The 24,341-nt window shown below is 37.6% G+C and overlaps 1 protein-coding gene across 1 annotated transcript in view; it reads right to left on the reverse strand.

Annotated features, from left to right (window-relative positions):
* NBEAL1 (neurobeachin like 1) overlaps positions 1–24,341 on the reverse strand; it is an 80,060-nt gene that overhangs the window by 7,314 nt on the left and 48,405 nt on the right. Inside the window, exons 29-55 of the mRNA XM_066553340.1 lie at positions 24,063–24,238; positions 23,556–23,709; positions 22,196–22,324; positions 21,577–21,882; positions 21,317–21,466; positions 20,245–20,402; positions 19,658–19,782; positions 18,719–18,845; positions 17,487–17,635; positions 16,539–16,672; positions 15,734–15,835; positions 14,478–14,573; positions 14,247–14,371; positions 12,904–13,044; positions 12,679–12,809; positions 11,533–11,642; positions 10,844–10,961; positions 10,097–10,194; positions 9,699–9,815; positions 9,123–9,212; positions 7,865–7,974; positions 7,117–7,289; positions 6,582–6,676; positions 4,662–4,778; positions 3,836–3,997; positions 2,613–2,761; positions 1,820–1,955 (exon numbers count right to left, since the gene is read on the reverse strand). Coding sequence (XP_066409437.1) covers positions 1,820–1,955; positions 2,613–2,761; positions 3,836–3,997; positions 4,662–4,778; positions 6,582–6,676; positions 7,117–7,289; positions 7,865–7,974; positions 9,123–9,212; positions 9,699–9,815; positions 10,097–10,194; positions 10,844–10,961; positions 11,533–11,642; positions 12,679–12,809; positions 12,904–13,044; positions 14,247–14,371; positions 14,478–14,573; positions 15,734–15,835; positions 16,539–16,672; positions 17,487–17,635; positions 18,719–18,845; positions 19,658–19,782; positions 20,245–20,402; positions 21,317–21,466; positions 21,577–21,882; positions 22,196–22,324; positions 23,556–23,709; positions 24,063–24,238 — 3,678 coding nt within the window. The remainder of the gene's footprint in view (positions 1–1,819; positions 1,956–2,612; positions 2,762–3,835; positions 3,998–4,661; positions 4,779–6,581; positions 6,677–7,116; positions 7,290–7,864; positions 7,975–9,122; positions 9,213–9,698; positions 9,816–10,096; positions 10,195–10,843; positions 10,962–11,532; positions 11,643–12,678; positions 12,810–12,903; positions 13,045–14,246; positions 14,372–14,477; positions 14,574–15,733; positions 15,836–16,538; positions 16,673–17,486; positions 17,636–18,718; positions 18,846–19,657; positions 19,783–20,244; positions 20,403–21,316; positions 21,467–21,576; positions 21,883–22,195; positions 22,325–23,555; positions 23,710–24,062; positions 24,239–24,341) is intronic.

Below are 24,341 nucleotides of genomic sequence, written 5' to 3' on the forward strand. Positions count from 1 at the left end.
TTCAATAAATAAGATCCATGCCTTCACAAGTTTGAGAACAGCTCCTCACAGTTACTACTACAAATGTTACCAGCTTCTGAGCTATATTAGCACAGCAGCAGTGTTCTAGAAAAGGCACAGCACTGATCAGGATTAACACTAACAAGTGATAATTGCCCAGACTTCTGCAACATCCAAAACAGCTAAGTAACTGTTAAAAAATATAAAAGCATTTATTATACTCCATATTAGAAACTGTCAGTGCAGAAACACTAAGGGCCAATCTTGATAGCAAGCAGCATTTCACTTTTTGCACATTAAAGCAAGTCTGTGCCAAGTATCCAATCCTCTGTCCTAAGGATCAATATCACCACTGAAAGCCAGAACTACAACACTGTCTTTGCATACAGATAAAGTTCCAGGAATTAACACATTCCTTCCAAATAAGTCATTCAACAAATGAACACCACACATACACACACTTTTCAAATATATTGATTGATGCCATTATAGAAAACTAGAAAATCTGGGGCATAATGTTGTTCCTTATATGTTTGTGTTAAAAAAAAACCTATTTACATGGATATTAAGCTTGCATATCATCTGAACTGTAAACAGAAAATCCTGGGAAAAAAAGTCACTGGAAAGCCTCTATAATGATAAAGGGAATCCAGTCTTTGAAACAACATTTTCTGCATAGTTAGAAAAATAGATGTGATTAAAAAATGAAAATAAGAAAACAAAAAGCCTTCAGTCTAATGATACACACAAATTTCAGCCTACAAAAGATCTTTTCTATGGAATCGGAAGCTTAGAAATGACAGTGGCTTTAAAACTGCTGTTACAACCATATGTTTAACCACATAATAATCATCTCTTTTTCAATTCTACAATAGAAAACTGAAAGTCAGTGGAAATCTCCCCTCCACATCCAGTGCAAGCAAAATCAGACTACCATTGTGTGAATATTTTTCCAATATTAAACTATGTATATCCTAGCAAGAAAATTTAAAAATACTGACAAATAAAGTTGCTCTGTTTTCACATTTAGAATATAAAATAGAATTAATACACACTTTTCCAGCATGTACTTAAGATCATGCAAAAGTGATAATCACATTTTCAAATAAATACATAGCAGCACAACAGAGATTGAGTTATAAAGATAATAAGCAGTTTTAAGTTAACTCAAGTACTTTCAAAGTCATTACAAGAAGTAATTAAGCAAAAACTATGGTTTTGCACAAGAAAAATTGGGCATATCTATTTGAGAGATGGATGCTCTGTAATTGATATTGCATATGCAGAACCAGCAAGTTTCTATTCACCATATGGAACACAAGCATACTGGGAACCTACAGAAGTGATTCCCTGTGCACTGCCATTAGAGACTCTCAACAGAAATAAATAATACCTTTTTCCCCAATGTCAGTCAATGCATATTAAAAGATATCTGATAGAAACCATAAAAAAAATAAAGGAAGTAGCTTGCTCTCTTTCATTTCCAATTTTCTTCTGGAAAATTATTTCATCAAGAAGAGGCTGACAACACTATCCCATTCAGAAAAGGTTAGCTATTATGACTTTGCTTATTCACATGTGAGTGATAAAGTCTGGAAGTTAGTCCAGCTGAGCTTCCCATCTGCGATCCCTATACACATCTGATTCTTAATCAGAACTTTCAGCAGAGCAGTCTCAAAAGTTATTTGTTTCCCACTGAAAACTGAAACTTGCTCTTAAATTTACCCTGCCATAGAGGAGACCTCTTGCTCAACTGGAAAGCAGAAATAAGTGAACTTCCCACTGTTCGGTAGAAAAAGTTCTTGATGGTGGGTTTTACCTCTGCCGGCTTGCCAACACCAACGATAATCAACTTGCCGTCCTCCAAGCCAACAAGGATGTGGCTGTACTCTTTGGTGACAGAAATGCAATGGATTGGCAGTCTCATGGCTAAGGGAGAGATGCTCAGACTGAGGCTGGAAGGAACAAAAACCACAGAGAGAAAGTAAGTCAGTCATGTATTTGCTTGCACGTACTGCAAAGAATCTCATGCAAGTGAAATTGCTGTCCATGAGATGCACTATAAAACACAGTTTCTCAAGGATAAAATTTGCAGTTTCAATTATCTTACTGCATCCTAAGAATCTAATTTTATCCCAAAATAAAGCTTCAATAACAAAAACAGATGTGGATAGGTTAAGTCAGTAAGCTAAGACACTGAAAAACAGTGACATTAATCGCACAGCTGCCTATGTGACAAACATCCCTCCCATTCTGAGGAGCAATGGAGCTCTACAGATCTAAGCAGTAAGTGGAGCTTAAAACTTGGTGCAGAACTATGTGAGGCTTGATCCTGCAATTGCTGAGCTCCCTGTGACTAATCACAGCAGTTTGCAAGCTGACAGCTCCTCCTGTCAGTTCTAGGTGTTTAATTGGGATAAATGTCTTGCAAGAAAGAGATCTGCTACAACCTCTCATTTTATTTTTCTCCACATCTTAGTTCCGCCAAAATTTTTTTTGGGAACACAGAAAGAGCAACAACTATCACCTATAGCACCAAGCAAAGTTTATTACACAGCCATTTCTCTATAAGGCTCCATATTTGTATCTCAGTACAAATGCTGGTACATTACCTGTAGAGATCCCGTATGGAAAGAAATCCCTGCAAGCTGCCCATGACGATATATTCGCCAGTTACACACAGATCAGACACTTCCTCCTTCAGAGTCTCAGAACCCAGATATTTCCCATTGACAGAATAGAGATGTAATGCATTCTTATCCTGAAGAGATCAAAAATAAATATGTCACAGAGGACTGACAGGATGAAGAGTGTTGTACTTGTATCTTTTGCTCATTAAAAGGCACCAATTTGGCAACAACCACAGATGATAATGCTGACAGCAGTCTCCCTGTTGAATGATGCAAGAGTAGTGAGCCTATACTCAGTGTGTGTGGAGGTAAGGTCCTGTATAGAAGTTTTTGAAGCTACCTCTTGATGTAATATTGTAGCCCATTCAATCAATTGTAAATTTCTTGGAAACATCCATGGATCTAATAGACAGGTCCCTATTTTTTGTTAAGAAAGAAGAAAGCAAGATCGCACTCATCTTCAGCCTTGCTACCACCCCTCCTTACTCTCTTGCCCTCCCAAATCCAAAAGCAGAAGGAAACAAGCGTACTTCCACAGAGCTAGACCCAGAAGCATTTTCTAGACAAGCCAATGACTTCTTGCTGCATTACAGATGCAAATAACAAAACCATCTTAAGTTCTTCCAGCCTGGCATAACCTTGAGTCTCTTCTCTCCCCATCTTCCTAATGTAGTTAGTATGCCTACATCAGAGATTTGTTTTCCAAGAAATCTCCCAGGTTTAAGGAAATCACAACAGCTCTACCATTATTAAAGCAAGTACACAGCTCAACAGACACAAACTTATAGCTGTATCTCCAATCCCAAACTAAGAAACTCCGTGGACGCTGAGCATCTTCCATCCAGAACTTGCTGCTCTCCTTATAAGCCTCTGTTCCTGTGCACAGTGGAACTTGTTTCCCCTAGTTTTTCTGTCCAAAGTGGCTCTCCCAGGAAGACACACTAATGTATGCTTGAACATCTTGCAGGTGTTTGGAGATTTTAATGAAACCCACAGAAGCACAATATGCCTGTCACTTACCTTTAACAATTCAAATTGTTAATTCAAATTTCACTTGAATTGGCCAGCAAAATTTAAAAAAAATATGGAAACTGACACTGCACGCTCAAAAAGCCTCATTACTACAGGAAATTAGATAAAGTTAGATACACTTATGATTAAAATCTTCAGTGACAGAAACAGAGGTTTTCCACAAACTTAAGTACCTTGAGAGTAGTCTTTCCTTCCACACTGGTGTGGACAACTATATGGCCTTCCCAGGACACAGCCAGATTGGGAACAGTCAGCAGGAGAGAACTCTCACACGGGGGTCGCAGAGTCCTCACGTACTGACCTTTCCGAATGGTGCGGACAATGACGGTGCCATCCTGCAGCAAGCACATCAAGGGCAGTGGATATTCAGCAGGACAGGATATTCACAACACTCAGAATTTACATACACAGTACACAGGGGATACTCTGAATGCACTTCAATCCTTAGTGGGAGATAAGGACTCCTGAGCATTAGGAACTCTTCACAAAGAAGTCTTCCCCTCAAGACCATGTACTATAGGCATGTGAAAAAAACAAATGCAAGTAGGGCAAGAGGGAGGATAGGCAGCAAATCAGCCACTTCACAGGTCACATTTATGAGTAGGCATTACATGGAGTACAAAGCCAGACTTCAGCAGCCTGCAACATGAGCAAGTGGCACAGAACCTTCAGGGTTAACATAGCAAGGAAGAAACAATCAGAACACTGCTGCTATGAGAAGCTTAAAATCTCCAAGAAAGTCCACACACATAAAAGCTCATCTGTGCAGAATAACACCACATAGGAGGTGAGGTCTATGCTCTGCACAGCTGTTTGAGATAGTCTGATTTAAGCAGACAGCAAAGGGGATGGCAAATATCTTCTTGATAAGCAAGGCTTAAGAAAGAGATTGTGAAATAGTGACTATTTTTTCTATTATTCTTAATCAACTTCAAACACCTGATACGGTTTGAGTTTGGTTGAGAAGAGGCAAAAAAAGACAAGTAGGAAGGTGCTTACCCTGGATCCTGACACTGCCATGTCCAGTTCGGTGCTGATGCCAACACTCGAAACTTCATCTGTGTGCCCATAAAGGATCTGTAATGGCTTAGGTGCCAGGCCTACAGGCACTCCTCCCTGAGAGTAACAAAAAGTGCAATGACACATTCTCTTGCAGCTGAAGGACAAACAAAAAATGAACTTCTGGTATCTTCAGTACCAGTTGTGAGGTGTGTATTTGATAGAGGTCAGAGCCAAAGGCATAACTCACCACTCCAATATCAATGTATTACCCTCTGTGAGCACCTCACTTATTGAAATCCCAAGAATGAATGAACATGTAGTTACTGCGTGGGTGTGAGAGACAAGGTTACTTTGCTGACTTCCCTCCTACCCCTGCAGGTGTCCAGGAGTGCAAGGACAACAGTGAGCAGGCCTAACAGGAGTTGTTCACATACCCCATCCACACACTCGTTCTTCACCTGTGTATCTGGGCTTTACCAGTTCTTAGAGTTTACCCTGGAATCAAGCACTATCTTCACAATCAAGCTTAAAAAAGAGCTGAAATTGACTTTTATTTTACTTAAAATAACAGCAACTCTTTCCATTTTCCAAGGAAAAGGAAGCAAATAGTACTTCTCAGTGACTACCAGTAGTAAAATACACGAAGGAAATCTTGGAATAATGCTCATTAAAAATAGCAATGTCCCCACGTAACTCCAGGTATCACAGCTTTTGTCCCAGTGAGTGCACTGTCAGCATATACAGACTTATTCTCAAACAAGTTCTAAGGAAAGAACTGTCCTTAAAGAGAAGGTACTGTAAATAGTCCTACAGAGAACTATTTGTTTTCATTTCTGTGATAAGGATTTGTTTGCCAATCAGGCCCTGAAAGCCTGAAGCATGCAGGAATACAGAACAAGTGTCAAAATACAGAAGGTGTCACTGCAGAGAAGACAAGTAGAACGGAAATGCCAGTACGCAGTCCATACGCTGCCACTTTGTAAAGACCAAGTTAAAAGTCTCACAAGAAACATTTACTATACATAAAATAGCATTTATGTATCTATTAATAAAAAATACATTAAAAATCTTCAGAAAAAGCACTTCTAAATAAAGATAATTTCCAGAGTGTGAGTTAACTGACCATGAAAAGATAAACTAAAAAAATCTCCAACATTTATCCCCACTTGAGACAAAAAGCTACCCGTATGAGCACTAAGGTCTTACTTTTTTTGACCATGCACTGTAACTACAAAGTACTTTACAGAATTATAAATACTCCCACCACAAAGACAGCTTCCACAAAAGCACATGCAATTATTCACCACTCTACCGCTTTAATGTGCTGACTTTAGTTCCACGATAAGCACAAGGTGACTTGATGAAATCTACTGTCCGAAACATGACAGATTCCCCCAGCAATTAATCCTACTTGTATATCTTAAATGCAGCAATCAGAAATCAGCATTTAAATGAATAATGATGGAAATAATGATTGAGTATAAGTACACACATGGATCACACAACTACTCTCATTGTGTGAAAGCATGAGACTAATATTAAAGAATTCTCAAATGCCAGTGCAAATGCAGGAAATAGACAGTGCTGTCTTTGCTATAGTTATCAATACCCACCACACAGAAAAGGCAGTGCTAAAATGCAACCACTAGGAGTGAAATGGAAAATTCTTATTTGCCTGCCCTGAAAATAATCTATGAAATCTTAAAGAGAGCCTTTAAAATCGTGCACTAAAATCAATCACCTTAGTAATTTTACTCCCATTGTCTTCTCTGAAGTACTACACATATCAGTTACTATATAGCTAAAGTGCACTATCTTCCCTACAAACCTGAGAAGAAATCAATAAAACATAATAGCAAAACAGAGGAAAAAAAAATACATCCAGAAACTGCTTCTGAGTATGCCTAAATAACCCACCTGGTGAACAATTTGCCATATCATACAGGTAGTATCTCTGGAGCCTGAAATTAAATGAATTCCACAGTGGTCTATTGCCAAGCAGGTCACAATATCTAGATAAAGAAAAGAAGACAAAGTTGTCACATAGGTAATTAAGACTAATTTCCCTCAGCCTGACAATGTGGATACAATTTGTCACACTGTATCCTGATTTGCAGTCAGCATGAAACACTCTACTGTGATAAGGGCTGGTGACACTATTAAACAGTGAAATTATCATACAGCCAAATGTACCCACTTTACACATTCAGCTCTGCTACTTAAAAATAGCAGGCAAGCCTTATTTTGAAACTACATTAAAGCACCAGTCCAATGACTGAAAAGCCATGCTCAAGTATTTATGTATAATCACAATTCAAGCATCCCTCTGTTCTTATGCTGCCATTCCTTTACAGCTGCTACACTTGGGTGCCCAGGGGATGTGGATGTATTCTGGGACCACCAAATAACACACATAATAACCCTTTCCATTTCCCAACACAGAGTGACTGACCCATGTGCCTGATGTGCTGTCCCATCAGTTTGCCTTTGGTAAGGGATGTCACTCGGATGCTGTTGTCCCAGTGTCCGCCACTGAAGAGCAGCTTTGCGTCATGGGACACTGCAAACAGCTTGGAGGTGATCTCCAGCCCTGGGGCAAAAGGACCACTCATGCTGCGCTGTGTTCTGCAGGCAAACGATGAGCAGTTAACAGTAACCTTGGTTCACATCCATGTATTTTGCACTTCCTCTGTCTTTAAACATCACTAATGAATTCCATCTATAGAAGAGGCTACACCCATGGTAAAACTCGCACTGCCACCAGTGACTGGAAGCAAGATTTCATCTTAGTTTTTTTTCAGCCTTTTACACAATTGGATAACTCATGTCCCTACTAAGCACTGTAACATTAAAGACAAAAAAGGAATTTTCTAAAACCAAAAAATCCAAATATGCCATATATGCCTATGTATTACTACAGCATAAGAATGTATGAAGACTATCTCAGATTACACAATGAGTTTTTGTGATTGATAATTAGAAAAAATTAGGAGTAGCTCTAAGAATGAAGCCTGAAATACCACTTACATAACTGTACTAGAATGCTATTATAGATTAGAGGTAATATTAGTGAACACCAGAAGATACATTTTTGGTGAAAACCCAGACAGTGAAAACAGTATTTTCACTGATTTTCAACAATTATTGTATTTCATTATTTTAAATGCATTCATCTGTACCCCCCCTCAAAATTTGCTTACTTGGGATTTGTCACTGTTGTATCTTTGATGAATGTAAAATAGTTGGAAATATTTTTGTCATAAGGCAGCCAACCATGAGTTCCAATAACACAGTTCAGACTTGTTGTTACCTAAAAAAGTTTAATGAAAAAGTTGATGAAACCCAGAGGTTTGCTTTCTGCTTGCCTCAATGCTAGTAGAGCTTGCATAAAGTTCAGCAGAGGCTTCTTGAAAACCTACCACAAAGGAAAAAGCACATGCACCTCGCCCTGAACAAATAAATCAATAAAAAAAAAATCCCACTCAGATGAATTAATCCACATGCGGTACACAGAAACATATTAGAATAGTACATGTTCTACATAGGTCAGAGAAGTTGGGGTAGGAAGGATGGGAGGAGACAAACACTAAAAATCCCAGTCAACCAACCCCTCTCAAATATTTAATTACAAATCAGTCATTTAGTTTAAGCTGCTGCTTCTTCTCTTCTCTAAATACTAACTGTTAATAGTAAACATATTAACACAAGAAGTTTAACAAACATTGTACTACAGTTTCATTTCTGAGGAAGTAACAAAGGAATCTAAATATTCAAGGGTACTTTGATTAGATAGTTATGAAAAACACAAGGAGAATTTTAGATGTGCTCCAATAACCTATGAATGTACCACAATTAAGTGAACACAGTAACTTTGACATACAATATAGGAATATTGAAATATTCTTTCCTGCAAAACAGAGATATTATTGCACTGGGGCCAGTGTTAGGCCATATATACAGATGCAGATACAAAACCACTGCTCTCCTTTCATTATCTGGTATCTGCCATAGTACAAGAATGTGTGTTAGTGCAAGAGTTAGTTCTAGAAACAGTGCAGGCCTTTGGAAGGTGCATGCACCAGATATGGTATAGTTTAACATACAGGTTGGAAAGCAACGACAAACAATGACACCATTAATAACTCAATGCTGTAATTTTAAATCTGGACTGCACTGCATTAGCAAATTGGTTGTTGCAGGGAAGCTGATCAAGTGTCAACTTACAATATGCCTCACTATAATTTACAGTCATATCTCATCAGCTCTTAAACGCCATTCAACAAATCAGCCTGGCTTCTCCTTGGAAGATAAATATTTAACTCAACTGACAGTTGCTTCAGGTTAAAGGAACACATTTGAAGAGGAACAGTTAAGAAATATTTCTCTACAAGCTGCATAAAAAAATACAGCCATTTGACTATCTGCAGTTTAAGAACAGTATTGACACATGCAACTCACCAAGATCTCTGGGCTTCCCTGAGAAATAAAGGAGCGTGATTGATTCCTGGGGACAACAGCTTTGACAATGGGCACACCATCACTAATTCCCTAAGAGAAAGGACATGGGTTTGATCTGATTATATCCAAAAGCTAAAGGATAAATCTAGAACCTGTAAAGAGTAAGATGCAAAGCTCTGGAATCAGTGTCAGACCTGTAGAGCACCCTAAGGCATTGGCACACACCCATTCAGTTTGTGCAGGTAACCTTCATCACAAACACTGCAAATGAAACCCTGACCCCAATCAGAGAGTTTAACTACCAAGTTCAGTGATTCCTCACACACCACCAGTGAGGCTTGCAGCTTTCTTGGTGTGGTGACTAGTTTAATACTCAACACCCACACAAGCAGCCAGCAGATTATGGGATTCAACCTCTAGGAAGCCAACTAAAAAGACAGAGCTCATTTAATACACATTGCATTGCAAAATATTCTAAATAGGAAGCAAGTTTATTTTCATCCAGGTTGTGACCTTTTGTTTCAAGTACATCAAATTTCAGGTTAGACTTCAAACAATTTCAAGTAACACATCTACCTCTATGAAGAATGACTTCAGCTCAGTGAGGTGTTGGAAGAGATTCAGAGTAGAGGTATCGCTTTTAGTTAGTCTTTGTACTACCTCTTCTGCTGACAGCCTTTGTGGATGGGGCTCCTAGGAGGCAATATTTGAAGGAGTAACAAATTAGACTAGTTTATCAATTTGCACATGAGTACTCAGACTCTTAATGGGAAAACAGTCTTAAATACCTAATATCCCTTCTTGAAGTAAATTTATTAACTTTGAAAATGGATTCTTTGGTAATGTGACAAAGATTTAATGTTGCTAAAATTACAAACCATTACCTTAAAAACCATTGTTTTTTTCAGAAGTCCCTGTAACTCAGTTGTATTTAACCACAAAGGTCTGGTTGAGAGGGAGCAAAAGAGCAGTACCTTTAACAGCTGACAGGGAGTTTGCCCAAAATTGTTTATCATCCCTTCTAAAGCCTTCCTTTCTTTCTCATCTGTTAAAGCATCCAAATCCACAGCCCCTGGATCACAATCAGAATGAAGAATAGGAAAAAAAAAAGAGAACACAATCCAAACAACTTATTAAGAACCAATATGGTCAATTTAATTTACTTGCAGCATTATGACCCTTTACCCCCAGAAAAGCCCCAGACAATGCCTCCATTTAAAACACAATCTGAAAACTCCACTCTGCATGTGGAATTTTAAGTGTATCTGTCAAGGCAAGAAGTGCAGGCCTTTGTCTTATCAAATGAATTTAATTTACCTCATTGCAAGCAACAAGTATCACACAAAAACCACCCAAAATTTAGCTTTGAAATTAACAGATTAAATTTATCTCTAATATTAATTGCTTTAAGTCGATGTGCCTGAACTCTAAACCACAAGAAACCTCCTCCCACATATGCATTTAAGCAAGTACATAAGTGGCAAGAAAACCCAGTAACTTTTAGGAAAAAAAAAAAGACAAAAAATCGTAACAGCCCTCCTTTTAAAAAAACTATACTTTTTTTTTTGATGACACATTACAAGGTTTGCTGCCATATTTCATCTATAAATCTGCTGTCTTACCATATGCTACTGAATGGTACACTCACAAATCAAGTGTCTACTGTCTAATAATGAAAACTCACAAGCCTGATGACAATGACAAGAGAACATGCTTTGTACCTTCATAAGTACAATAATAGAACACATTAAGCGCCTCCACTGCAGCTGGTCCCCTCTGCTTGTAGCCAAAAATCAAATCTATCCATTCATGAAGATGAGCAGAAACATACTCAGATTCCTAGAAGGAAAAAAAGTGCTCTTAGAAGAATAAGAGAATACTGCTCCCTCTTGAAGTTTTTACTATTCTCTATGGAAAAGATTCAATTCCTAAATTAAGAGTATCCACAAATTAGGTATTTAGCAACATATAGGGCAGAGGCATAAGAATCTTGTGTGCTATGGGCAGTAACTGCCAGGTAAGAGGGAAAATCAATATAGTGACACAAAAGGTATGCACTTTTGAAATGCACCTGTGCAAGGGAAGGTAACCTGCCAGCTCCCTAACACCAGACAGAGTCATCTTTAAATAGCAAAGGAAGCCTACTCACCTGCCTCTGCATTTTATCTCCTAAGACAGCAAATGCCCAAATCATTAGTGCCCAAAATGCCCAAGAGATTAAATGCTCTTTTCAGCATTTTATCAACGTGCACAGAGCTTTTAACTGGAAGTTCTAATGGCACTTGTAATGTCAAATGCAACGCCAACTCTAGTGTCAACGCCATCCCACTAGTTTTACATTTAAGCCACAGTAACAATCTGCAGGTGCACTTCCTTTATGATTACATTACACACACAAACCACATCTTACCAAAGCCTTCCTGTGTTTATAAATAAAGTCTTCTGGGGAGCGGGCCCACTTAGGCAGAACAACATCATTTACCACCTCTTTGGACATTTGAAGCTGGCCTAAGTTAAAACCTGGTGAATAATTCAGAAAAGTTTTAGAGTTGCTACAAAATATTTCAAGTACCTTGATTTCTCAATAAAAATTAAAAATCATTATTTTCTCAATGCAAGAGAAGGATATTGAAAAGTTATTAATGTAAATCCCTAATAACTCTACACTAACATAGGAGGCTAAGTTCTGTTCTGCATGTTTACGATTTTAAATGATAATGGATAACAATTATCCAAAACATCGAAATTATTTTGAAGCTGAAGTCCCAACCATAGAAGTAGTATTGGTCTTTTACACATCCATCTGTAAACATATCTGTATTTGCTTGTTTATAAACATAATTGCATATTGCAATTTTCCAGGATTAAGAGTCCAAAACATTTCAGGAAGTTTATTCATAAGAAGGGAGTTACTTAGAAGTTTAAATGGTTATAAAATCAAGGCTTTTAAGAAGTCTGAAATCTCACCAGCTGTCATTGAAACAACTCCAAACACTTAAATGACTTGAAAGCGGGACTTGGGAGTTGTCAATTTTTCTAATTTAGAACTCTAGTAGATTGTTCCAGCACAAACATACAAATCCATTTTCAAATTGTGCAAAGATAGAGAAACAAATCACTTAACAATAAATGTGAATTTAAAAAGGAGTCTCATGTCTGAATGCGGGATACTGTCTTTTTAATCAGCATTATAATAATTATAATTAATCTCTTTTAACTTTTGCTATGTATTTAATCAGTATTAACTATTACTAACTTTTTCAAACATCCCAGTGAGCATCTCTGATCTCTCCATTGGGTAAACAACAATATTTTTAGCCATCCTTAAGCCCATAGCCTGAATTTTAAACTATGTTTAGGCTGCTGCTTAACACAACTGGCATCTTCACTGGGAAAAACTTCTAAGTTTAAAGCCAGCGTCATGATTAATGTCTACAGTCACACAATAAGGTTTAAATAGTAAGTGTTCCTCAGCATTCACAAATGGCTGTAACAATTCTTTTCTGAAGAATACAGAAACCGTTTTCTGTGAAAATATTCTTGGCAGTCAGTTTACCATTTTGATTCTCCAGGAACTCTGGGAAGTAGAAGAACTCTGGAATAAGTTCCTTGACATCATTGGGGGTGTCCATGAGTGCCTGCCAGGTAGCAGGAATAGAGTGGAACTGTCTGTCAGCACAGTCAAATCTGTGGATCAGAAAATCCAGGTTAGACTTAGACAATTCCCTCAGTAAAACGACAAAGAAGAAGCAGGAGGGGGCTGCTTATTTGCCCAGCATACCTGCCACTCTGAAGCTGGATATGGAGTGTTGTGAAAGGCTCCACCCGAATGAGGTAATGCATGACACCAGCAGCATTTGAGTAGTGTGTCCCATAGTGAAACTTGTCGATCATCCCAAGAGGATCCTCAAAATTCTCATATCTGACAAAAGAAATCTTTATAAATACAACTAAGCATTATGGTTGATTTACATGGGGATTATGCTTATTCAAGGCAAAGATTCGAAAGAAATTACCACAGCAGTCTATGAGAGGAAAAATACATTGAGTGCCATCAAACATGAAGATTCCAAATCTTACTTAGCAAGTCCCTAAGAAAAGACTGCTGAAAGATAAAAATGTACACCAGATGAAGCCTTTGCATGCCTGTTATACTCTTCCCTAGGCATTTGCTATCAGCTGTCAGAAACCAGACAAAGGGCAGACAAGACTGATGACTTTACACAACAAACCAACACACCCCCCACCACTAAAATGAATATTTACTTGTGAATAGACTTGTGATGGCTTCCTGCAAGATTTAGGAAATGTGTTTGACTGTGCAGGATGCAGGAGAGAGCTCTTTTTCACACTCATGCCCATTTCCTGTTCTACTGGCAAACTCACTCTACCATGCCACCATCTGGCTGATACCTTCCTCAGCCGCACAAGGCTGCTAAGAAATTCTAGTTGAACATACTTCTAGAGAACCCACTTCATTACAATCAGGATAGAACCTAGTCATCCAAAGGAAATTCTCCATGTTCCAAGTTTTCAGAAGATTTTGGAAGACACCTGGCTGCAGTCTGGTATGACAGAACACTCACTCTCCCGACTAGCAAACAAGGGGAAAATCACTACACCGCTGTGTGGGTGTAAGTACCTGTCACTGGCACCTAGAGAGGACCTGCTGAAAGTCACTTGAGACCTATTTTATTTTGAAGATAATAATCTATGCTTGAAAAAAAGAGGAAGCACAGATTTGGGCTCAATGCTACCTCTTAGGCAGCTCAACTCAGCAGTATGATTTCACATTCCCTATCTTGCAGCAGATATGGGACACATTATGTCTTTTCAAGCCATTAAATTGTTTCTACAATCTTTCAGTTTTTCATCTCCACAGCTGAGAAACAACTGAAAATTTACAACAGTAAGTTTTGTCCTTTCACTGCCATATAACTGAGTGCTATATAATATAGTCTGAATGCAGCAGCAACAACAAACCAACCATATTTGCAAGTGCATCTGTTATGTCATAAAACCAGCTTCAAAAAATTCACTGCCACCATTTTATTTTTTAAATGTGCTATTAGCCTGGAGGCTCGGAAAAGACAAAGAAATATAACCAAGTGTTCAAATACGTACTTCTCTTTCACAGTCTTAGCATTCTTCTCATTAACCACACCTATAGGTTTGGACAGGTCCCTAAATACAGCAGGATTATTTAGGTCCAGTTCTTCTGAGGTGTAATCTCGTAAAATCCAGGGAAACTAAAAAAAAGTAAGTCAAGCATCAGATAGAGATTAAAAATACATCTTTCAAACCAGAAGAAACACATATCTTTGGCAAAAACTTAAAAATTAACTTTTTAATTACCACAGGATATTGAGCAAGGTCATTGTAAGTTCGTCCTGCCATAGTGTTTAGCTGAATAAGGTAGTCAAAGTTGGATATTTCTCTATTCACCCATTTCTGAAAGACAAAGAAAGATTAAATGGAATTCACTATATCAAAGATATATTTATTGCAAATTACACATCTTGTCAATATCTATATGCCAGAGGATAGCACTGCCAAGTGAAAGGTACAAGACCACAAAAATTGTATGCAAGTCCAGATTCAATTTCTCATAATGAAGTTTATTTTCCCTTTGATTCAGTGCTTGTGCTATCTATATTTCATTGAAATCAGGTCCTGATTAGTGACAGTACTGTTTCAAATACAGAGCAGCAGATAATTAGCAACCTTGCTAAAAAGGAAAAGAAAAACAGGAAGTAAGAAAAACAAAAAGAAGGCAAGTATGCAGATACTGATGAAAAGGAGAAAAGAATTTTGAAATCCATCTAAGTGCTAAGATCAAGATTTATTTCTAAATTACTCTCCCATTGGTTAACAATCTGTAAACCAAATTGTCTGTGCACCTTTGTTTGCTCCATTATTATATTCTAAACCAAAGAACAGATAGAGCTGTGTTCAGAAGGGGTCAGTATTTGTCTGTAGAGTGATGGAGACATGTCATGAAAGATGACATTTTCTCTGTGTAAATACACAACTCAACAGTTTTTATTGTCAGGAAAACAAAGATCAATCAAAGTATTTCCAATATCTTAAACTTATTTGTAACGCCTCCTCCCTCAGAGAAAGCAATTTTGGCATAAAGAGATGGAAGATAAAAATACATTTACTATATTTACAATTTACTATATTTAAAAATTTATCTGTGTTTATGGTTATACGGACATTATGACATTATCCTTTTTTACCAATATTACTAATTCCCACTTAACCTTCATGTGAGTTTTGTTGAAAGCTCCATCATGAAAAGATAGCAGGGAAAATTATTTGCACATCCAGTGAAAGAAGTTTCAAAACAGCACTCAAGATCATAGACTAAAACCAGAAGCCAATCTGCCACGTTTTATGCTCATGCTAAAATGCCTGTCAATCACATCACCAGAGCTGGCTATACCCATTTACCTGACTGTAAACACAAACCAAACCATCCTAAAATTATGCACATGGAAGTTCAGGGACCAGGCTGAGGGTAGAAATTGGCAGCTGCCATATAAACACTGGGGGAGTCCTTCAAAAAGCAGAGGAATTCTTTAGACCATTGGGCTGAGGTCTCATACCTGCATCAAACCTGATGCTTTGAAAAGCTCCTGTGGCGATCTGGTCCCAGAAATGTTTGGAGAGCGCAGCGACAGTATCCGACTATATACTTTGTTTCGTACCTGTTAGAAACAGCACCAATAAAACAATATTCTGGAGATTGAAGCTGATAATTAAGCAATTTGTCTCCTAATTAAAATATGAAATAATTAGGACACAGATACACTTTCAAGTACTTTGATCTCTTGCTGTTTAAAACATTTGGACATGGATGGATGTGACATCCTTCACATCAAAACCAAACCACGCAACATTTTCTAAGGGATGGCCTACTAGTACACTGACCTACTAGTATGTAACTCACCCTAAATTCTGAAATTTATCATAGTCCCTCATAAAAAGGATCACTGAAATTACCCAGAGAGGGAAAAAGTTCACTACACTTTGACCATCAAATATCAATGATTTCTAATGTTGTTGTTAAAAATAAAGTCCCCTTCGATTTGCAATTAATTTGTTCTATCTTTAAGAAGATGGGCTTCAAAACATTTAGATTACTACTGATGTGATTTTAGTTAAATGGTAATTCTGTATTACAGAGAGAGAGAAAGGAAAAAGGAGAATCTCATTTTAGCTATCTTTTCACAATTAATCAGTTTCTAGGTGCCAGACTGCAGTGTAGTTTTCCATGATGACTATGTAAAGCAAACAGTTTGCTATTAGTGTTACGGTATTAAGAAAGGCACCAGACTCAAATTCAATCACTGATCTTAAACCTAACCTTAAGCTTCTTACATGAATCCATGACATTTAGGAAACCCATACCTCCTTATTGAAGTTGAGGAAGTAGTTGGTTTGATCCGTAAGGAAGATCTCCAAAGCCGACCTCCTCAGGTTGTACCGACGCAAATGGATCTCTCGAATTTGAGAAAGGTGCCATTTGAAATCAAAACCTACCCCTAGGAGGAACGCTCTGTTTACTGATTTGGAATATACACGAAAAAAACCCTTTTCATACAGACACAGTGCAGTACCAGCTTCAATCACCTCAGAGTTATTCCCAGAAAAGGAAAGTCTTATAGCTGATGTGATTAACCATTTTGCTAGGAAAATATTAATTTCAGATATTGGTTGTGCTGAAAGAAATGAAGCAAGAAATACCTGATGGAATGTAGAATACATTTGCTTTCTGATTAAAGACATATTATAAATGTATTCTGTTGACAAAAAGTATGAACCAACCCCTTTGCTTTCTTAAACAGACTCCAAGGCTGAACACTTCGGTATACTGATTTGGAAAATTTTACTATTATTTGTCCAACATTTCACTTCCATGTTTTCATAGCCAGCTGTGTATATTCTATTAAAGTTCCCTAAATTAATATGGATGATGAATGCTTACATACTACTGCTTTTTAATCAATGCATGAGTACAACATTATTTGTTGTAGAAAAAGAACAGAGAGGTGCCATTTACAAAGCAAATTAGAGGTAGTAAAACTTTTTTTTAGTCAGCAGGTTTTTTAGTAAGTTATTTTTAAGAAGTATTAAGAATAGTTAATCAATTTACCAGCTCAGAAATTACAGTTCCATATTCTTGATACTGAAGGGATCAGTCAGCCACTAACCATCAAAAGCAATATTAATTTTAAGTACAGACCGACAACTTGTCTCTTTACAATTACTTTGACACTCGTTTTCAAAACAAACTCAGCCTACAAAAAGCAGAATGCTGAACTACACTGAAAATAAAGAGACATTGATCATGCTTACCTTCCTCTTTCTCAATGCTACCATCAAAGAAATAGATGTGCTGGGTAGTGACCTCCAGCCTGCCCGGTATCACATCAATTACTGTAATGAGTTCACAGTCTTCAGACAATATTAGCTTTTCTTTCTGACTTTCCTCATCCTTCTCATCCCTGCAAAAACACCACCAAGTGTTACAGGGTTGGGTAGATTATACTGTTGCTTAGATCCTTGGTAAGAGCACAGTTAGAAAAGAATCAAATTTAAATGGCATTAAAACTGCAGCATAAACAATTCTATAAAGCTGCTTTCATCAGCAGTCGTGGGTGTTTCAGACTAGACCACAAACAGCATCACTCTTCAGTCTTCATATTTTGGTCTTAGGCACAGTGGACTTGACTTCATGTGAAGCACAAAAATATCAGGCTCCATTTCCCTACTTTATTTAATTGTTAGGGGCTTAAGCTCTCTGGTCCAGATGAGAGCTGAGTTCCAGTTCATGTGACTGAAGTTATCTTCAGGGTTATTTTGCTATAATCTACAGCAAGCATTTAATAACCTTTAAAGTACAAAATGTATCAGTACCACTCAGAGTGCCAACTCTCTACTGAACTTAACAGCACAAACAGAGATGCATGCACAACGTGACATGTCCAATTACTGAAGCAAAGCAAAGCATTTGCTATCCTCCCTCAACTCCCCTTTCCCTGCTCTCTCTCTCCTGCCCTTTTTTTTTTTTGGTTTTAGTCACACAAGTGACATGGAGAAAGCACAGCCTTCCCTCTGGAATGCTCTTAAACACAAGGCACTCTCCAGCACTTAAATGCTAACCACACAAATTTTCATGCTATGCAGCTGACAATGGAGTGAATGACATGGCAACTATGGACAAGAGGCAGTTCCAGTATGGTCCATGTCCTCACACAGCAGATTGCCTCCTGAGAATTACAGTCAATATACACAGCTGAAAAGCATTAACAATTCTGTAGCTTCAGCCCACCTGTGAGCAGTGAATCACTAATGGATTCTCATAAACATCTGCTCTGCCTCCTTTTCCCTGGGGCTTTTCTTGTCTTAGTGGTAACAAGGATAAATCCAACAGTAACTTTGCTGATCAAAACTGCCCTGGATTGAATTGTTAAGGCCAGACAAAAAAAAGAGGGAAACTCTGGATGCTATTCAACTCCCAAAATTGTTTCTTGCTCCCTACCCCTAGCACAGAAACAAATTATAATTGTTTAACCTGTTCTACTTACAAATTGGAACTGGCTGTTGTGTCTTCTTCTGGTAGTTCCAGAACATCATCTTCCAAGTCACTCACTTTCACCTGCTTCACCACCTCCAGAAGCAGAGACTCACTAGAGGGCTGTGTCTGGTGCACACCTAGCATAAATAGACATAACAGCTCATAACTTTTTCTGCTACAATGCTTTTGGAAATCTAGCCTACTAAACCTGTCTTCTACAGTTGAATTTTGGTTTTAACCAAGTAAGAAGCAAGTAGGTTTCTTATATATTTTTGTGGTTAAGCAGAACACTACAAACAGTCCTTGAGCTACACTGAAAATTATGACAACAAAAATTTAACTTGAATTCTGATGTGGACACTTACAGTAAAATATTTAGCAATGTTTTTCCAGACATTTCTAAAGCATGCAGATTTAGTAGAAATGCATTGCATTTGTTTTTTGGTTATGTGGGTTTACAAGAGTGTTTCGTGGGGTTTTTTTGCTTGAGTCTTGATATCCAATACACCAAACTTCACAGTTACACCTAACTCAGCTGTTTGGCACACTTCTGAAACAAAGCACTTCCTATCTACACATTTTAGCCACAAATTCTAAAAGGCTTTGAACAAATACTGCTTACTGTGATCTTTATTTCTTCAAGAAAGAAGCAAAATCTCATACAAGAAAGCTGTGTGACTTCTTATTTTAAAACAGAGGAGTTGACTTTTATTTATTGCTCAACAAAACCCCACATTTCAACGAACCAGGGCAAAAGAATTCTACTTAGTAGGAAAATGTTGTTTAAGGTCAAAGAACCGCTCTTATAATATAGATTTTAGTATAGATGAAATTAAAAAAAAATCAATATTTACGTATATAAGCATATACTGCTTATTAAACACAAAGAGGAAAGTGGGTACCTTTCTTTGGTAAGAACTCAAGTGAGATAGCAAATACAACTTTATACCTAAATTATCTCTCAGGTCACTAGCATCCTGATGAGAGTTGAAGTTGTAATTCTGCACTAGTTTTAGTCTCATACGTGAAAAATTTTCCACATTTGAAAGTTTCCAGTGAACAGGACGCTGTTTCCTAGGAAAACAAGAATATTCATAAAAACAATCTGAATAAAGACCTACAGGAAAGAACTGATTACAAAAGAGTACCTATTTAGAAAAATACTGGTCATCCAGTAGTACATTGTAAAAAATAAAAGATTAAAATGCAGCTATTGCTTTTGTTTCATATTGCAGCTCTGACCATCATTCTTTATTTTGTAAACAGTATTTATTTTCACAGAATTAGCAAGGTTGGAAGAGATGCTCAAGAGCATCAAGTCCAACTGACAAACTACCATCATCACAATCACCCCAAAATTACTTTCTAATAAGAACATTCCCTGGCATGACTTGAGGCATTTCCCCTTGTCCTGTCACTCAAGACTGTACACCTCAAGCATGGTTATTGCAGTCAATCTGACCTGGTTTTAACCACATGAAACAGTGAGCAAACCCCTTTTAAGAATCACACCCAGTCTAGGAAGTCCGGTCTCACCTTTCAGCCCAAGGCCCACGCTCAGAGAACAAGTACAGCTGGGCTGCTCTCCACTGCCTCAGCGTGGCTGTGTGCTGGCTGCTCAGCTGTTTGAGCATGCTGTTGTATCGCAGGTTCTCCTGCCGAGCCTTCCTGCTGAACGGCTCCACAAAGTGCTCCTGAAACACCAGTGCAAATAGATCCAGCACTGAGTTTACTCTGACCATGGAAAACAGCTTCCCAAGAATTCTCAGAAAACAAGAAGAAACGGAAAAGGTTTAGCGATAAAACATTCTGAAATTTTAAGGTAATACTTAGGAGAGAAATTTTAAAAAGCTTAGACCTAGAAGAAATAGTGCCAGACTTTGATTTAAAGATGTGAAGAAAGTATTATCAATGCTGAATCCAGACTAAAGCAATTTTCATCATCAGGAAAGCAGTCAGTATGAGAAACTCTATTATAATAGGTAGGATTTTTCTTAAATTCTGTATTTTTGAATGTGACTCTCATGGTATTTTTCCTTTAGCTATTTGAATAAAATAGACCTGCAAGTTTTGTTATTAAAAAAGCAAAGAGACATGTAACTTCACTACGGTATTGCCTGAAATTACAAGTTAGCTCTAATGCTAAAACTCAATCTGGACCTTATATAGAAAGGTCAGTTTAGAAGCAATTTTTCCACACATTAAGTAAGAAACATTCACTGCTGTAAATGCTTTAATTGTATTAAAATAGGGTTTAAAAAAATCCCAAACAAACAGCTCATAATGGAAATCAGGTTTTAATAATTCAAAACACAAATCAAAGAGGATGCAGCTTATGGTTGAGGATATTTCTACCTTGCTGATGAAAAGGAAGGCCTACTGTACTGAAATCTCTTTGATTGCATGTAAGACTGTTAATAGACAGAGCAGAATTAGTAAATATATCCTAGAAGTGCATATAGTTCCACTGCCCATAAAATCTTAATTTAATTAACCTGTTTACAGTTACTTGAACTGGATCATCCTGAAATGAATTTTCTCCATCTTTTAGAAGGCAGCTCTCGAGAGAGTTCTTTTAAGAGAACCTCACACTCACTGAAAACCTTACCTGAAATTTAAGCTTACTTTCTCCTCTTTCCCGGTCTCGCTTGTGCATGTTCACCATAAATGCTTCATAACAATCTTTCCAATAAAGTGCCATTTGCTCATTATCATGACGGAATGAATTCTCTTCATATTGCTTCATATTTGGAATAATCTGGTTCCATCAAAACAAAATAAAAAGTACCATGTAATTTCTGAATGGGTTCCTCTGCTTTCATGGCTGAAAAGAGGGAGCAAATGATACAAAAAGAATTTATTACTTACATATTTGTCAATATAAACTTGCCACTCATCAGATCTGCAGTATTCTTGAAAGTCCTCAAAGAAAGATGGGCTGCCATTGGTAGGAGGCAGTGAAGGAAGGTGCAGGTTCATAAAGAGAAGTTCATAAACCTTGGATACCAATGTCCGAACAAGGGGAATCAAAAATGAGTAAGTTTCTGTCTTCTCTTCAATTGACCTACTCAAAATGCCTTCCAACTTCCCCAGGAGGTAGCATGCTTCAGGCTGGCTCTCAATTGCTTTGGTCTGAAGGAGGGTGTTTAGTTTGGCTGCTGCCATAGCACAGACCTACAAAAACAGACAGCAAAAAATGAGTGTGATCTTCCTTGAGCACCCATCTTTTTCCTGCCACTCCTGCCTTCATATTCCCATCCTCAAACAGAAGCCCTCTACCTCCTTCTTGTGTTCCACAGGTGCACACTGGCAGGACTGTAGAGTAAACCTGCAAAAGCAAAGAGCCAATAAAACATCTTCCCAATAGAAGGATGAGGGACTGCCACAGGTCTGCTCACTGGTGTGAGCAGCTCTCCCAAAAACCACAACAGTTACATCAAATGTGCCCTTAAAACTCAAGTACCACTTGCAAGAATTTGCAACAAACCTGTAAGTTGTCTTGTGCAATAAATCCAAGGAGGAGCTGGACTTGCACCTGTGAAAGCCTAATTGCTTCTAGGCCAGCAGAGTACCAGACTGACAGACTATCCATGAGAGTCACTAGTTCTTCCAAGAGCTATTACAGAAACAGAAAATAAGCATAACATTAAAATAAATAAAATAAACTGGAATAAAAGTAACAATAACTACTCTAGCTGGAGACACAATAATTTCAAAGAGCTGAACAAGAGGCTGTGTTCACATTTGTAACTTAACCAAACCCAGAAAATCATTTGAGAACACTGCAGTTAAACCAGTAATTTAAAGAAATTCCTGACAACAAAAATCTACCCAGCCCAGTACATTAAGTCAAGTATCTCCCCTAAATAAAGTGTGCATATCTATATATCTATATATCTATATATATATCTCTATATATATATATATATCTGTGTGTGTGTACAGGAAGAGAGAGAGTATATATATGCTTATTGCTTTTCCTATAAGTTAACTCCAGTAAATGCCATATCCTTAGAAAATTTAAACGACTCCACTTTAGGAGGCACTTCTTTCTGTCAGTATTTAGATAGCAAAAGTGACACAAGCCTTGTGAAAGGTGGGTATTCCCAAGGCAAATGGCACATTTCGCTATCCAGATGTGTTTGTTTAAAACTAATACACCTTGACATACTCTCTAACACAGCATTGGAGTTACTGTGTTAATGACTCTTGACATTATACTTTTTTCTTAAAGCAAGTAGTCTTACAAAGTATTTTTAAGGATTTCTAGAGAAATAATGATGGCTTCCAAATAATATCTCTCTTTTTTTGCTTAGAAAAACTGAAAAGCAATGCCAACTCAGACTGTGAAGGAAGCATGACCAGTGCCAGAGATTACATAAATGTTGAGATAAACTGTACCTGTTGAAACTCTAATATAGGTCAAAACCCAGAAGTGACATTTCCCAACTTGCAACCAAGGGCAGAGTTTTGGCTGGTCTTTCATTCAGGATGCTCAGAGAGTCATAAATGCTGATGAACAGTGCAAAATCTGTTTAGCCTACAACTGCTGCTGTTCCATTAGCTTTTACATTTTCTAAATATTTCTCCAGTCTGAAGAAACCTGGATTCTCAGTAAAGAGTACTACTTACATGCCTACTTAATTTGCAAAATTTACTATATTCCCTGTGGTAAATATTCACATCTTTTATTCATGAAAGGGCACTCTAATCCATTCTACTATAAATCCTTACTCTGTAATATCTGTGGTTTAATATGACTAGAAGGGTGACAGTTTCCAAACCAAACAACTTTCTTGTTACCATTTCAGCCCATATACAGTACTTCCATTATGCAGTTACTGTACCTTTTCTGTCCATAAATTTGAATTAATTAGTCCTTCTGCCTGCAGGAAACCTTGTACAATTAGCAAGAGCTTGAAGGCATTTTCAGCATGCGTAGGGAGAGCTTTTGAATCTCTGTTATCAGTGACTGACCATTCTAACATCTTCTCCAGCAAGCTGCATGGAAAACGAAATCCCAAAGTAAGTATTACATGTTCTGAGTGTAAGTGGCTTTTAAAAAATCCAATTAAGCATTTAATTGAATCTCTTAGTCTGCAGTTACATAACTGCCATCTTCTTGATAAGCCAATGAGATAAAAGCGATTGAGAGACTCATGAAAACAGTGATAGTTTTAAAACCTTCTGGCCTCAAGACACACCTCCTAAACAGGTACAGGAATGTATTTCTGACAGTATGTGAAGAGACAGTAGAGAAAAGTACATATTGTTGGAAACCACCCACCCCTTCCCAGCTTCACTCATGTCCCTCATTTCTGTTTATCCACAAAAGGGATGAACTGCACACTCACTTGAGTTTTATTTCATCAGAAGGCCGCAGCAACTCGTTAGACATCCCCAGTTTGGTGAGAGCAGAGAATACCTGTCCTCTCTCAATCCAAGCATCATCATCAGATTTTTCAATACCTTTCCACATTATACACAGTAGGATGTCTGTGAGTAACTGTATGAGTTCATTCTCACTCCCCTACAAAAGAAGTGAAATATTTAAAGCCCTTCTAGTATAGAAAACCTTCAAAACATTTCTTATTCATCACAGCCCTTATGCTTTCATGTTTCAACATTTGAAA

This window comes from Molothrus aeneus, chromosome 7 (genome assembly GCF_037042795.1).
Source record: "Molothrus aeneus isolate 106 chromosome 7, BPBGC_Maene_1.0, whole genome shotgun sequence".
Lineage (NCBI taxonomy): Eukaryota > Metazoa > Chordata > Aves > Passeriformes > Icteridae > Molothrus > Molothrus aeneus.